The following is a 16,791-nucleotide window of genomic DNA, read 5'->3' on the forward strand; positions in this document are numbered from 1 at the left end:
GCATGTGTTCAGGCTTCTGTACCTTCTCCCCAATGGTAGAGGTTGTAGAAAAGCATTGCCAGGGTGGGATGGATCTTTGAGAATGCTGGCGGCCTTTCCTTGACAGAGGGCCTGGTAGATGGATTGTGTAGATGGGAGGTTGGCCTTTGTGATTGTCTTGGCCGAGTTTAACACTCTCTGTAACCGTCTCCAATCTTAAATGGTACAGTTGCCATACCAGCTAGTGATACATCCAGATAGAATGCTCTCGATGGTACACCTATACTAGTTGGCAAGAGGATTCATCGTCATGCCAAATTTTTTCAGCTGCCTGAGGAAGAAGAGATGTTGTTGGGTTTTGTAACCAGTGCGTCCACATGAAACTTGTCCAAGATAGCTTGTTGTTGATGCCCACTCCCAGGAGCTTGACCCTCTCCACTCATTCCACCTCTGTGCTCTTAATGTGTAAGGGGGGCATGAGTAACATCCTGCCGAAAGTCAATAATGAATTTCTTGGTTTTGCTGGCATTGAGAGCTAGGTTGTTCTCAGTGCACTATTTTTCCAGGTCTTCCACCTCCCGTATGTAGTCTGTTTTGTTGCCATCTGAGATTCGACCGACTATGGTGGTGTCATCAGTGAACTTGTAAATGGCATTAGTCTGGTATTCGGTGATGGGTATACAGTGAGTACAGTAGGGGGCTGAGTATGCACCCCTGGGGGGTTGCAGTGTTGAGTGTGAGGATGAAATTTTGTCCCCAATCTTCACTGATTGTGACCTGTGGGTTTGGAAACTGCAGAGAGTGGATCTTAATCCAAGATCACTAAGTTTAGTAATCAGTCTCGAGGAGATAATAGTTTGAAGGCTGAACTGAGGTCAATGAGTAGGATTCTTACGTAGCTGTTCTTGGTGTCAAGGTGTTCTAGGGAGGAGTGAAGGGCAAGTGATATGGCATCTGATGTGGATCTGTCGGTCCGATAGGCAAATTGGAGTGGGTCAAGAGTAGTAGGGAGGCTGGAGTTGATTAATGCCATGACCAGCCTTTCAAAGCACTTCATGACCACCGAGGTTAGGGCCACTGGGTGGTAGTCATTGAGACATCCTGCATGAGCCTTCTTAGGCACAGGGATGATGTTGGTCCTCTTGAAACAGGCAGGGACAGTGACCTGCTGCAGGGAGAGGTTGAAGATGTCCGAGAAGACCTCTGCCAGTTGATCTACACTTGTTCTGAGTGCACAGCCTGGTACTCCGTCTGGCCCCATTGCTTTCCTTGGATTCACATGAAGGAAAAGCGATCTGACTCTGATGCAGTGACTGTTGGGATAGGTTCGTCAGGACTTGTCATAATAGGTGTTACCTCTCTGCCGAAATTGTGCTCAAAGTGAGCATAGAAGGCGTTGAGACAATCTGGGAGGGATTTGTCATCATCTGCTGTCTTATACTGTCTCTTTTTAGAACCTATGATGTCATTCAGTCCTTGCCATAGTCGCTGGGGGCAGTAGTCTAGGTCTCTAGTTTGGATCAGTATTGGTCCTTGGCTGTCTGAATGGCTCTGCGAAGGTCATACTTAGCTTCCTTATATTTGAGTGGATCCCCTGGTCTGAAGGCCTCACACCTGGTTTTTACCATTTTCTGTATGTCTGATTCATCCAGGGTTTCCTGTTGGGGAACACCTGGATTGATTTCCTCGGTATGCAGTCCCCCACACATTTGCTGATAAAGTTTGTGACGGCGGTGGCGTACTTGTCCAAGGTACCAGCAGACTGTTTGAACATGACCCAATCAGCCGATTCCAGACAGCACCGGAGTTGATTTTCTGCCTCTTCAGACCAGCACGAGACTTGTATCTGCGAGGGGGTCTCCTGCTTGAGCTTTTGCCTGTAGGCCAGGAGAAGAAACAGGGCATTGTGGTCGGAGTTCCGGAAATGAGGGTGGGGATGGAGCGGTAAGCATCTTTCACAGTGGTGTAGCAGTGGGCTAAAATGTTCGGGTGGTAATGTTCTGGTGGTACTTGAGCAACACCTTCCTTAGATTGGCTTGATTGAAGTCGCCAGTTACAATAACCAAGGGCTCGGGGTGTTCCGTCTCCAAGATGTTAGTGGTGGAGTACAGCACATCCAGAGCTCCCTCAACCTTTGCTTGTGGCTGTATGTACATAGCAGTTCATACAGCAGCTGTAAATTCCCGTATTAGATAGAAGGGGCGGCATTTGATGGTCAGGAATTCAAGGTTTGGGGAGCAATGGCTGCCCAGGGTTGTAATGTCCGTGCACCACAAGTTGTTGATTAAAAAGCAAACCTCTCCACCCTTTGTCTTACCCAAGGACACTGTACAGTCCATACGATGGATAGAAAAGCCATCAGCGTGAAATGTGCATTCGGGAATGAATGGGTTGAGCCAGGTTTCTATGAAGCAGAGTGCGCAGCAGTCCCGCAGTTCATGCTGGAAGCTGAGCCATGATCTGAGGTTGTCCCTCTTGTTGTCCAGAGATTGTACATTTGTTAGGAGTGAACTAGGAAGGGTGGTGGGGGGAGGGGGGTCTTGGCATCGCATAGTCTCAGTCTTACTAGGAGGCTGGCACGCTTACCCCACTTCCTCACAGGTTTCTTACGTTTGAGTGGTCCTCTGGTGTATTGTGACTGCTTCCAGTTAAGTGATCCTTCCTAGGACCCTATGGAGCAGGTAGGTCGCAGTTTACTGTATTTTTGCAGAGGGTCTGCTTATTATATTCACATCTTCTCCGAGTCAGAGTTACTTCAACTTCCATTGTTGCTGAGACATTTTATTTTGAAGCTTTATTTTTGTGTGCAGATTAGTTGTCAAAGGTGATTTTAGTTGCTAAAGAGTCTCTGCAGTGGCAGAATTGTGTATTCAACACTTGTTAGAATGACTTTAGTTAAAAATCACATAACACCAGATTATAGTCCAACAGGTTTATTTGGAAGTACAAGCTTTTGGAGTGCTGCTTCCTTACCAAATAAACTTGTTGGACTTTAACCTGGTGTTGTGTGATTTTTTTTAACTTTGTCCACCCCAGTCCAACACCGGCTCTGCCAAATCAAGGATACCATTAGCACGAGGTAAAAGAGTTTAAGAATGTGCCAGGGGCAGTCACACAAAGAATGATGGATGCTTTGATGACCAACTAAATTTGCTTCTTGAGCTCAATAAAGAGGTCCCACAAAATTTTGTTGGCAAGTGCTATAATTACCACCCCCTTCTACAAAAGATGCACTATTCCATAGGATTCATAACTATGAAGTCTCTTTGAAAACTGTGCTGATATTCCAGGGGTTTTTGCCATTATCACTGAAATGAATTGTGAACTTGTTTTGGTATTCCCAAAGGTATCAGCTTTCGTTCTAAATTGGAAGATTGTGGATTTCAAGCCTGATTTCAGAGGCTTGAACACAAACAGTACAAAACACACCGGTGCAAAAGAAAAGAGAAAAATGCATGTTGTATCTAATTTATGTACGTGATTTGGTCATAAGTTGCATGCTATTTTGTAGTGTGTAAGTTTTCCAGCTGAAGTTCCAGTGACTTTAAATCTTGAATTGAAACACAGGATGTGGGGGAATCAAGTCGGAGACTTGGGTGCTGAAGCATTTGCTCAAGCTTTAAGAAATCATCCTTCTTTAAAAAAGCTCAGGTAATCAGATTTCTAAGCATTTTGATGACATAAGACAGACAAAGTCTGAATGTTAATCAATGCCAATATATCCATTTAAAAGGCATCTGGTTGGGTATATGAAAGGGAAGAGTTATTGAGAGATGGGCTTAATGCTGGAAAATGGGACTAGATTAATTTAGGATATCTGGTTGGCATGGTGGACCGAAGGGTCTTTTTCCATGCTATACAATTCTATGGCTCTGCTGTCCATTGCATGAAGTATTTGCATATCTATCAATATAATATCAGGCAAATGTGTACAGGCTTAAATTAATTACTCAGCTTTATTTACAGGGGGATGAATAAAGAGGTAGACTTTGGGAACCAATAAATAAAAATCAGTAAAATTTATTTAATATACATGACTTCAATATACGTTATAGTGAGCATATTTGTTGTATCCTTTGACAAAACATTGAGAGCAGCATCTTTTACAAATTTTCACAATACGACAAATTGTGTAACACAAATAAATCTCAGTTCACCCACAGTTTAGGCTGCAGGTCACAATGAAAGAAGTGAGAGAATTTTACATTGCAAACACCAGAAAACACAGGAGAAACTCAATAGATCTGGCAGCATTTATGGAGACAGAAACAGAGTTAAAGTTTCAGTGTGACTCACCTTCAGAACAACTTCAATTTGCTTTTTGTTGAATCATACAGTGCAAAGGAGGCCCTTTGACCCATCAAGTTTATACCACCACAACTACACAAAATCCACACTTGTCCCACTTTCCAGCACTTAGCCCATAGCCTTGAATGTTATGACATTGCAAGTGCTCATTCAAGTAATTTTTAAAACCTTATGAGGAAAACTTTGTGAAGTTACTCACCTTAAATACTCTCCCAGAAAATGCATCCAGATCCCCAAGACTGAGATTTGAATTTTAAGATATGTAAGAAATCTGAAGGTCTTTGAAATCCTAGTTACTTGGATTATTATATTGCAAACAAAAATTGGTGTGAACCAAACTTGGAATAATGATGATCTCCTGTCTCTGAATTCTCCCATTTCTTGACAATGCCTACTGGTCTCACCAGCCCCTTAACACTCTCTGTGCTTGTGTTCTGAGCCACCTTGTCCTTTCAGTTATTACCTTTTGCATCCTATTTTCTTTCAAAGCTTTGTGGCAGTTAGAAATTAAATGTCTCAAACAGCCAACCGTAGTTTACACTTCTACCTGAATGGAAAGATTACAATTTTGTGGAATCATGGCCACTACTTTCTGAGGAAATTTAAATATATATATATATATATATATACACACACACACATATATATGCTGTGAATTGTCTACAATTTGTTATCTTTTAATAAATTTTTTTCCCATAGTCTTGCAGGAAATGGCATTTCCACAGAGGGAAGTAAATATTTAGCTGCCTCATTGGAAGACAACAGATGCCTGAAGACACTCTGGTATTATTTTTATTGTGTACTTGGGAATTAAGCCACCAGTTCAGCTGGAATGGAAATCTCTTCCCAATGATCTGTCATGCACCTCAACGCATGAATTGATGCTCAAGTTGTCAGGCTCACTTAGTGGACAATAGGTCATGCTGATGCAATGTAAGGTAGTGTTCCAAAATCTGATCAGAATCTCACCATTGTAGTAAGGTGAAAGGAGCTATCTCACACAAAGGAACTTTCTTCACCGTACCCCTCTTAAAAAAAAACTCAAGGCTAGATCAATTGGAAATTTTAAAACTCAAATGGATTTTTTTATTCACTCCTGGGATATGGGCATCGCTGGATGGCCAACATTTATTGCCATCCTTAGTTTCCCTTCAGAAGGTGGTGGTGAACTGCTGTATAGGCCATCAACTATAGGTAGACTCACAATTCCCTTAGCGAGGGAATTCCAGAATTTTGACCCAGTGACAATTAAGAAATGGAGAAATATTTCTATTTCTGGATGATGAGTGGTTTGGAGGAGAACTTGCAGGTGGTGGTGTTCCCATGTGTCTGCTGTCCTCATCTTTATAGATAGAAGTAATTATGGGTTTGGAAGATGGCGTCAAAAGATCTTTGGTGAATTTCTGCATTGTATCTTGCAGATCCTACAGCATTGCTGCTCCTGAGCATTGGTGATGGAGGGAATGGATGTTTGTAGATATGGTACAATCAAATGGACTGCTCTATCCTGACTTGTGCCTTGTAGATAGTGGACAGGTTTTGGGGAGTCAAGAGATGAGTTACTCATCGCAGTATCCCAGCCTCTGCTCTGTTCTTGTAGCTCTTGTAAGTTAATGTTCAGCAAAGACATTAAAGAACAGGCCTGAGGCTTGGATAGTCTACACTGAGTTTGATGTTCCTCTTGTTTGTCTGGTTGTTCCTTGCCTGGCCCGCTATTAAAATCATCTATTAAGAAATATTTGCCAAAAATTCCTGGATTATTCTTTAGTGTAGGAGTGGGTTAAAGATAATCTGCTCATGTTTTTTGTTTAAACATTGATTTTTTTCTATTTCTCCCCCAGAAATTATGTGGTGTTATGGGGGTATTACATGCATGATGCTACCACAGGAACATAGAAAATAGGAGCAAAAGTAGACCATCCAGCCCTTCAAACCTGTTCCAATATGATCATAGCTGATCATGTAATTCAGTACCCTGTTCCTGCTTTTGCCCCATACCCTATGATCCCTTTAGCCTGAAGAAATATGTCTAACTCATTGCAAACATTCAATGTTTTGGCCTGAGGCAGAGAATTCCACAGGCTCACCACTTTCTCAGTGAAGAAATTTCTCCTCATCTCCGTCTCACAATCTTTAGATTATGACCCTTGGATCTGCACTCCGAGGTCATCTGGAACATCCTTCATGCGATGACCCTGTCTAGTTAGAACATAGTACAGCACTGTATGGGCCCTTTGGCCCTCGATGTTGTGCCAACCTCTTATCCTACTTGAGGATCAAACTAACGCACGTACCCTTCATTTTACTATCATCCATGTGCCTATCCAAGAATCGCATAAGTGTCCCTAATATATCTGACTCTACTACACTGCTGGCAGTGCATTCCACCATTCTGTGTAAAGAACCTACCTCTGCCATCTCCCCTAAACCTTCTTCCAGTCACCTTAAAATTATGCCCCTTCATGATAGCCATTTACGCTTAGGGAAAAAGTCTCTGGCTATCCATTCAGTCTATGCCTCTCCTTAACTTGTACACCTCTATCAAGTCACCTCTCATCATTCTTCGCTCCAATGAGAAAAACCCTAGCTTCCTCAACCTTTCTTCTTAAGACATGCCCTCCAGTCCAGGCAGCATTCTGGTAAACTCCTCTTCACTCTCTCTAAAGCTTCCACATCCTTCCTATAATGAGGCGACCAGAATTGAGCACAATATTTCAAGTGTGGTCTAACCAGGGCTTCATAGAGCTGCAGCATAACCTCATGGCTCTTAAACTCAATCCCCTTGCTAAGGGAAGCCAACACACCATGTGTCTTCTTAACAACCCTTTCAACTTGGGTGGCAACTTTGAGGGATCTATGGACGTGAACCCCAAGATCCCTCTCCACACTAACAAGAAACCTACCTTTAAACCTGTAATCTGCATTCAAATTTGACTTTCCAAAATGAATCACTTTACACTTTTCCATGTTGAACTCCCTCTGCCACTTATTAGCCCAGTTCTGCATCCTGTCAATGTCCCGTTGCAACCTACAAAAACACTCTACCCTATCCATAACTCTACCTACCTTGGTTTCATCAGCAAACTTACTAATCCACCCTTCCACTTCCTCATCTAAGTCATTTATAAAAATCACAAAGAGCAGAGATCCCAGAACAGATCCCTGTGGATCAACACTGGTCACTGAGCTCCAGACAGAATACTTTCCATCTACTACCAGCCTCTGTCTTCTATGGGCCAGTCAATTCTGCATCCACTCAGCCAAATTTACCTGTATCCCATGCCTCCTTACTTTCTGAATGAGTATACCATGGGGAACCTTATCAAATGCCTTGCTAAAATCCATTTACACCACATCCACTGCTCTACACGCATCAATGTGTTTTGTCACATCTCAAAGAATTGAATAAGGCTTGTGAGGCATCACCTGCCCCTCAAAAAGTCATGCTGACTGTCTCTAATCAAACTATGCTTTTCCAAATAATCACAAATCTTGTCTCTCAGAATCCTCTCCAATACTTTTCCCACCAACGATGTCAGAATGACTGGTTTGTAATTCCCAGGGTTATCCCTATTCCCTTTCTTGAACAAGGGAATAATATTTGCCACCCTCCAATTTTGTCTGGTACTACTCCAGTGGTCAGTGAGGATGCAAAGATCATCACCAAAAGGGCAGCAATCTCTGCCCTCACTTCCCATGGTAACTTTGGGTATTTCCCATCTGTCCCAGGAGACTTATCTATCCTCATGTTTTTCAAAATTTACAGCACACCCTCCTTCTTAACATTAACCTGTTCGAGCATATCAGCTGACCTCACAAATGACAAGTTCCCTTTTACTCATGAATACTGAAGCAAAGTATTCATTAAGGACCTCCCCTACCTCCTCTGACTCAAGGCACAAGTTCATTCCAGTATCCCTTATCAGCCCTACCCTCACTCTGGCCATCCTCTTGTTCCTCACATAAGTGTAGAATGCCTTGGGATTTTCCTTAATCCTACCTGCCAGGGCTTTTTCATGCCCCCTTATAGCTCTCCTAAATCCATTCTTCAGTTCCTTCCTGGCTACCTTGTAACCCTCTAGAGCCCCGTCTGATCCTTGCTTCCTCAATTTTAAGTAAGCTTCCTATTTCCTCTTAACTAGATGTTCTGCATGTCTTTTCATCCAAGGTTCCTTCACCCTCCCAACCGTTCCTTGCTTCAGTGGGACAAACCTATTAAGCACTCACAGCAAGTGCTCCCCAAACCACCTCCACATTTCTGTTGTGCATTTCCTTGAGAACATCTGTTCCCAATTATGCTCCACAGTTCCTGCCTAATAGTATTGTCATTCCCCCTCCCCCAATTAAATACTTTCCCACACTGTCTGCTCCTATTGCACTCCATGAGTATAGTAATGGTCAGAGAGTTATGTTCAGTCTCAATGAAATGCTTTCTCACTGAGAGATCTGACACCAGATCTAGTTTGTTGCCGAGCACCAAATCTAATATGGCCTCCCTCTAGTCAGCCTATCTACATATTGAGTCAGGAATCCATCCTGGACACACCTAATAAAATATGCTCCATCCAAACTATTTGCACTAAGGAGGTTCTAATCAATATTAGGAAAGTTGAAGTCACTCATGACAACAACCCTCTTACTTCTGCACCTTTCCAAAATCTGCCTCCTAATCTGCTTCTCAGTGTCTCTATTGCTATTGGGAGGTCTATAGAAAACTCCTCCTGCTCCTTTCCTGTTTTTGACTTCCATCAATCATGACTCAGTAGACATACCCTTCTCGATGACGTCCCTTTCTGAAGCTGTGGTACTATTCCTGATTAGCAATGCCACTCTCCCACTTCTTTTACCACCCTCCATATTGCTATTGAAACATCTATCCCCGGAACATCCACCAATCATTCCTGCCAATGTGATATCCAAGTCTCTATAAAGGCCACAACGTCATACCTCCAATTACTGATCCATGCTTTAAGTTCATCATCCTTATTCCTGACACTTCTTAAAATAGACACACTTCAACCCATCACACTGACTGCAACTTTGTCCCATCAACTGTCTATCCTTCCTCACAGACTCTCTGCACGCTGCATTGCCTATTCACCAGCTACCCCATCCTCTGATCTGTAGCTCCAGTTCACATTCCCCTACCAAACTAGTTTAAACCCTCTCAAAGAGCTCTAGCAATCCTCCTGCCCTGGATATTGGTGCCCCTCCAGTTCAGGTGCAACCCGTCCTCCTTGTGCAGATCTCACCTTCCCTAAAAGGTATCCCAATGATCCACATCTCTGAAGTCCTGCCTCCTACATCAGCTCTGCAGCCACGTTCTATTCAAATATTATAGGTTTCTGTGATATTCTCCCTCATTCTTCTAAACCCCAGTGTATGTAGGCCTAACTGATCCAGTGTCTCTTCATATGTCAGTCCTGTCATCCCAGGAATCAGTCAGAGAAAAGATTGTTGCATTCGTTCCATAGCCAGAACATCCTTTCTCCGATACAGAGACCAGAACTGCTCACTATATTCCAAAGTGTGATCTCACCAAGGTCCTGCACAATTGCAGCAAAACATCCCTGCTCTTGTATTCGAATCTTCTCACTATACCATTTGTCTTCATGACATACACAACTGATAGGCAATGCTTGCATCTCTGGCCTACTTTCTCCTTGGAAAAGTGAAGGAAGATACATAAACCAAAGTGGCTAACTTGAGGATCAGTGAATAAAGCAAGTCATTATACCTTTAAGCTCCATATCCTCGGCCTCTAAAATTGCAGTGTTATGTCCTATTCTGGTATATATAGCAGTACAATGGTTGGGCTATTCACGAGTGAAATCAAGAATCGTTTTTTTCACAGAAAGGGAAGTAGGAATTTGGAATACTTGTCCTTCTCAAGGTTGTGTTGCAGCTGACCAATTAAAATTTTCATGGCTCGGGTCAATTAATTTTTGTTAGGTAAGGGGTAAATTCAGAGTGGAAATTGTGTGGTGACTCAGCTCCTTGTTTGGATTGAGATTAGATTAGATTAGATTAGATTACTTACAGCGTGGAAACAGGCCCTTCGGCCCAACAAGTCCACACCGACCCGCCGAAGCGCAACCCACCCATACCCTTACATTTACCCCTTTAACCTAACACTACGAGCAATTTAGCATGGCCAATTCACCTGACCCGCACATCTTTGTAACTGTGGGAGGAAACCAGAGCACCCGGAGGAAACCCACGCAGACACGCGGAGAATGTGCAAACTCCACACAGTCAGTCGCCTGAGTCGGGAATTGAACCCGGGTCTCTGGCGCTGTGAGGCAGCAGTGCTAACCATTGTGCCACTGTGCCGCCCACTAACTGTACAAACTGTACAAACTGTACAGTTAGTGGGCGGCACGGTGTAGAAACTGTACAAACGTCTGTCCTAGCCTGGTGTAGTCATGTGACCTCCACCATGAGGCAGACATCTTAAACTTAACTTCAATAAAGCTTGTTTTACATTTGAAACATGGTGCCAAAAGTAGTGAATGTCAATAGCTGGAATAAAAAAATCACAGTCACTGCTTTATCAACTGGCACTTAAAGAGGAAACAAAAATAAAAGATCACAGTGTAAACACTGCTTACAGAGTCATTCAGCACGGAAACAGACCCTTCAGTCCAATTCGTCTGCACTGACCTGCCATTCCAATCTGACCTCGTTCCATTTGCCAGCACTTGGCCCATATCCCTCTAAACCCTTCCTATTCATATACCCATCCTGATGCCTTTTAAATATTGTAATTGTACCAGCCTCCACCACTTCCTTTGACAGTTCGTTCCATACACGGCACCACCCTCTGCATTTAAATCTTTCCCCTCTCACCTTAAACCTCTGTCATGTAGGTTTGGACTCTCCCCCACCCTGAGAAAATGATCTTGGCTATTCATCCTATCCATGCCCCTCATGATTTTACAAACCTCTACAAGGTCATCCTCCAGCCTCCGAAGCTCCAGGGAGAATACCTCCAGCCCCTCCCTATAGCTCAAACCCAGCAACATTCCTGCACTTTCTCAATTTCAACGAAATCCATCCTTTTGAATGGCTACCAGAATTATATGCAGTATTCCAATAGCGGCCTCACCAATGTCCTGCACAGCCACAACATGACATCCCAACTCTTATACTCAATGTTCTGACCAATGAGTGCACGTGGAACAAACACCCTCTTCACAACCATGTCTATCTGCGACTGCACTTTGAAGGGATAATGCATTTGCATCCCTAGGTCTCTTTGTTTGGCAATTTTCCACTGGGCCCTACCATTAACTGTACAAATTCTGCCGTTGTTTGCTTGACTAAAATGCAACACCTCACATTTATCTAAATTAAATTCCATCTGCCATTCCTTGGCCCATTATCCCATCTGATCAAGACCCCATTGTATTCTGAGGTAATCTTCTTTGCTGTCCACTACACCACCTCTGCTGGTGTCATCTGCAAACTTGCTAGCCATACTTCTATATTCACATCCAAAATGTTTATATAAATGACAAAAATGCAGAGAACCCAGCAAATCCTTGTAGCACACCATTGGTCATAGGCCTCTAGTCTGAAAAACAACCCTCCACCAGCACTCTTTGTCTCCTAACTTCAAGTCAATTTTGTATACAATTGGCTAGCTCCCCGGATCCCATGTGATCTAACCATACTAACCATTCTACTGTGCGGGATCTTGTTGAACGCTTTGCTGAAATCCATATAGACAATGTCCACCGCTCTGCCTTCCTTAATCTTCTTTGCCACCTGTTCAAAATAACTCAATCAAGTTACACACAATTCCCCACGCACAAAGCCATGTTGACTATCCCTAATCAGTCCTTGACTTTCCAAATGCATATGAATCTTGTCACTCAGAATCCTCTCCAATAACCTATCCACCACTGATGCAAGGTTTACCAATCTATAGTATCTTTGCTTTTCCTTACAGCCTTTCTTAAATAATGGCACCACATTAGCCAACCTCCAGTCTTCCAGAACCTCACCTATGGCTATCTCAGTAATGGTTGAAAAGTGTGGTGCTGGAAAAGCACAGCAGGTCAGGCAGCATCCAAGGAGCAGGAGAATCAATGTTTTGAGCATAAGCCCTTCATCACATTAAATACTCTCATCACCAAACCTCAGTTAGCCACAGCTGAATTTGGTAATATTCTGGAAATGTAACTTTTCTAAATTAGGCTCACAGCAAACAAACTGGACGATGAAGCAATGAAGTGGTTCGGAGATGTGCTGAAAGTAAATAGGAGCCTACAAACCTTATGGTACGTGATTCAGAAATGTTCAATATGTTTGTCTCGTTACATAATTTCGTAAAGGCCTCACGGTGACAGGGAAAGACTTTTTTTGATAAAGCAAGAAAAGTCTTGCATTTGTGTGGCACCTTTGGGGCCTTAGGGCACTCCAAAATGTTTCACAGCAATAAGATCATGATTAAATTGTTGGAAATGGAGTGCTCAGTACAAACTGTAACTTGCCACCACTAATGGGGATTAGAGTGAATTAGGTGTGCAAATTATAAAAGGTAATTGAATTGTAATAAGACACCATTTGTTTCGGCTTGCTATTGCACTCAGTGTACTTCATTGAGGTATCTAAAGCCTTAACACATGTTTTTGCCTGAAATATTCAGATTTCTTAATACGTTATAATCAGCACCTTTAACTTGACTTTAACACCAACTGTTAGCTGAGTAGCACTATTTTTAGCTCATTTTTAGCAATTGGTCAATTAGATTATGGTTATTGTGATTGATTAGCCCAGACCTTCAGTCAGCATCAATGCTGAGCTCATTGACACTGTCCATGAAGATTTCTGCCACTCAACTCTTTTCATCCATACCTTCAAATCCCAAAGGATTGGTGCAGCCATCCCTGGACAAATTCATTGGATACACCTAGAAGTTGACAATAGAAGGGCATGCTCTCTTTCTGTAGTACTAGATTTAAGGATCCAAATCTTTCCATGAGACAATAAGTTAGTGAATGGTGAGTGGGTGAATCAGTCTGTGAGTAACAGACATGGATAAGTGATTAAGATGGGTTGGTGGGTGAGCGACTGCTTGCATTGGTGACCTGCAGTCTCCTTGCACCACCTGGAGGTGGTATTCCTACAGTCAAAAAATTTAATTTAAGGCAAGGAGTCTGTTACACCCACTTGATCTGGTCAATACAACACTGCAGACAATGGTGTGATTGAGTTCTAAACTGTACTCTACAAATGAGTGACTTGTGAGACTGTTTCACTCAAGAAGGCAGTGAGAGACAGTCAATAGATGCTCATTCTGCTAGCAATGCACATATTACATGAGAATTTTACAACATGTTAATTCTCGCTCACCAATCATAATGCAGTTTCACTGTTTATCTTTGAACAACTTCACAGAGATTAAGGAATTGGTTAAAATTAAATCTGATATTTCCAATAATTGAAATACCATTAGCTATACAGTTTAATGGATTTGTTCTCTGAAACTAAGTTGTCTGTTTAGTTCCCATTGAAATATGTGGTATAGTGTATTCAAGGAACAAAATGGGTATATACAGTAAATACATACCGAAGCCAGAGACAAAGTTCTGGAGGAATATAAAACATGCTTGAAATACTCAATGAGAATTATTCGGCAGCATCTTTGGACACAGACACAGAGAAATAATATGTTGGTCTTCTGTAAAGAAATAATGCATTTGAGCAGAAATTATTTTTAACAGTTGGGCATCAGTTTAACTCAGTTGGCTGGATTGTTGGTTTACAAAGCAGTGTGAGGCCAACAGTGTGGGTTCAATTCCCATCACTGGTTTAAGGTTACCATGAAGGACTCTCCTTCTCAATCTCTTTCCTCACCTGAGGTCTGGTGGCCCTCAGATTAAATCACCACAGACACTTCTGTCTAATGAGAGAGCAGCCCCTATGATCTGGTAAGACTATGGGCAATACAATAACAATTTTTAATAATTATTTTAATGTTCAGGTTAGACACAAATATTCAGATAGCAAATTCCAAGAAATGTTTAAGTGGAGATATAGTCTTGAAGTATAGAATTTATGTTATTGTTAAGTTCGAATATATAAGAATTATTCATGCATGTCTTAAACCTTCTTAGTTTTAGTACACAGAGCATGTATCTGTAATTCACTTTTTCTTATAGTTTGATTGGCTGACATACATTTTAGTTTAATTGCCCTTTACTTTTGTGTGTAATTATCTTTGATAACAGAACAATACAGATTGTTCTGAAAAATATAAATGCTGGAGATCGCAGCAGGTCAGACAGAGAGAGAGGAAGTTAATGTTTCTCATCTAGATGACTCATCATCAGAGCTGGTTCCTACACTATAGGCTGTTCTATCCCTTTTGTTAATCTGATTTTAACAGATTTTAAAAATGTTTACACATAATTTCTATACAGGTGCTTCTAGGTATTGTTATTATAAACTTATTTAAATAAAGCTCTACAACCATTTAATGTTCATGAAGTCTAACTTTTGATCTTCAACTTAACATATGTAAGAAAGTATTAGATTAATTATTAACATTAATCAGTTTCTAATAAAACAAATAAAAATATGAATATTGTGAATTCAAAATCAGTCCTTGTAATTAAAATAGAGATGCAGGGCTAGGCGATGTGTTATGCCTGTCTGATGTGGGAGCTGCTGAACTCCATCTCAGTGGTTAGCACTGCTGCCCCACAGCATCAGAGACCCGGTTCGATTCCAGCTTCGGGCGACACTCTGTGTGGAGTTTGTACATTCTCCCAGTGTCTGCATGAGTTTCCTCCTACAGTGCAAAGATATGCAGATTAGGTGAATTGGCCATGCTAAATTGCCCATAGCATCCAGGGATGTGTAGGTTAGCTGCATTAGTCAGGGGAAATGTAGAGTAATAGGGTAGGGGAATGGGTCTGGGTGGGATACTGTTTGGAGGGTCGGTGTGGACTTGTTGGGCCAAATCTGAAAATGTGTTGCTGGAAAAGCGCAGCAGGTCAGGCAGCATCCAAGGAGCAGGAGAATCGACGTTTCGGGCATAAGCCCTTCTTCTTCCTGAAGAAGGGCTCATGCCCAAACCGTCGATTCTCCTGCTCCTTGGATGCTGCCTGACCTGCTGAACTTTTCCAGCAACACATTTTCAGCTCTGGTCTCCAGCATCTACAGTCCTCACTTTCTCCTTGTTGGGCCAAATGACTTGTTTCCACGATTGCTGTGGGAGAAATCGGTTTGAATTCATGCAACATTGGCATCAGTACTGGGGAAGCAGGGAGCTGTTCTGATTGGATGGGTTCCACTTGATTCAGAACCCTGGCGAATCATGTAGCTAGGGCAATGGATAGGGTTTAAACTAAATAGTAGGGGGTTGGGTCCAACTGCATAGAAAAGTCTGGAAACAGTTAAAGTTGTGGGGAGGGCTCAGCAAAGGTTATTAAAATTTCCAGAACAAGTAATAGAAGTATGGAAAGAGTCAGGAATCTAACTTCAGGCCCAGTAGATAAGAGGACAACTATGAGACTGAGGGTGTTGTACTTAAGTGCATGCAGTATATGAAACAGGGTAAATGAGTGTGTAGTGTGGATTAAAGTTGGCAGCTACAATGTTGTGGGTATCTCAGAGGCATGGCTGCAAGAGGATCAGGGCTGGGAACTAACTATCCAAGGATACACACCCTATCAAAAGGACAGGCAGATGGGGAAAGGGGGATAGGTTGCCTTGTTAGCAAGATATTAAATTAAATCAATAGTAGGGAGGGATATAGAGTCAAAAGGCATAGAACCTGTGAGGGTAGTGTTGAGAAACCACAAAGGAAAAAATGACCCTGATGGGTGTTATGTACAGACCTCCTAGCAGCAGGCAGGCTATTGGGAAAAGAATAAATGCAGAGATAGAAAAGAAATGCACTTTCAGATTAATCATGGGGGACTTCCATATGCAGGTGGACGGGGAAAGTCAGGATGGTGACGAATCTCAAGAAAAGGAATTATGTAATGTCTACAAGATGTTCTTTAGAACCCACTAGGGAACAGGCAATTCTGGATTTGGTGATGTATAATTAGGCTGACTTGATTAGGGAGCAAAAGGAGAAGGAACTCCTGGGAGAAGTGACCACAATATGATACAATTCACCCTGCAGTCTGAGAGGGGAGACGCTGGAATCAGATATAATCACTAGAATACCCACAGTGTGGAAGCAGGCCATTTGGATCATCAAGTCTATACCGACCCTCGGAACAGCATCCCAACCAGACCTACCACCCCATCCTATCCGTGTAACCCCACATTTACCATGGCTAACCATCTAGCCTACACATCCCTAGAGACCATGGATAATATAGCATGACCAAACCACCTGACCTGCACATCTTTGGACTGTGGGAGGAAACCGGAGCACCTGGCAGAAACCTATGCAGACACGGTGAGAACGTGCAAACTCCACACAGACAGTCACCCAAGGCTGGAATTGAACCCGAATCCCTGGTGCTGTGAGGCAGC

At 42.5% G+C, this 16,791-nt stretch overlaps 1 protein-coding gene across 1 annotated transcript in view; it reads left to right on the forward strand.

Moving 5' to 3' along the window:
• The window catches only part of LOC122564434 (nucleotide-binding oligomerization domain-containing protein 1-like), a 42,466-nt gene that overhangs the window by 20,199 nt on the left and 5,476 nt on the right, over positions 1 to 16,791 (forward strand). Inside the window, exons 7-8 of the mRNA XM_043719284.2 lie at positions 4,987 to 5,070; positions 12,489 to 12,572. Of these exons, the coding sequence (XP_043575219.2) occupies positions 4,987 to 5,070; positions 12,489 to 12,572 (168 nt within the window). The remainder of the gene's footprint in view (positions 1 to 4,986; positions 5,071 to 12,488; positions 12,573 to 16,791) is intronic.

Source organism: Chiloscyllium plagiosum, unplaced genomic scaffold (genome assembly GCF_037043375.1).
Source record: "Chiloscyllium plagiosum isolate Xiang-an unplaced genomic scaffold, Cpla_swu_hap1 HiC_scaffold_34, whole genome shotgun sequence".
Classification (NCBI taxonomy): domain Eukaryota; kingdom Metazoa; phylum Chordata; class Chondrichthyes; order Orectolobiformes; family Hemiscylliidae; genus Chiloscyllium; species Chiloscyllium plagiosum.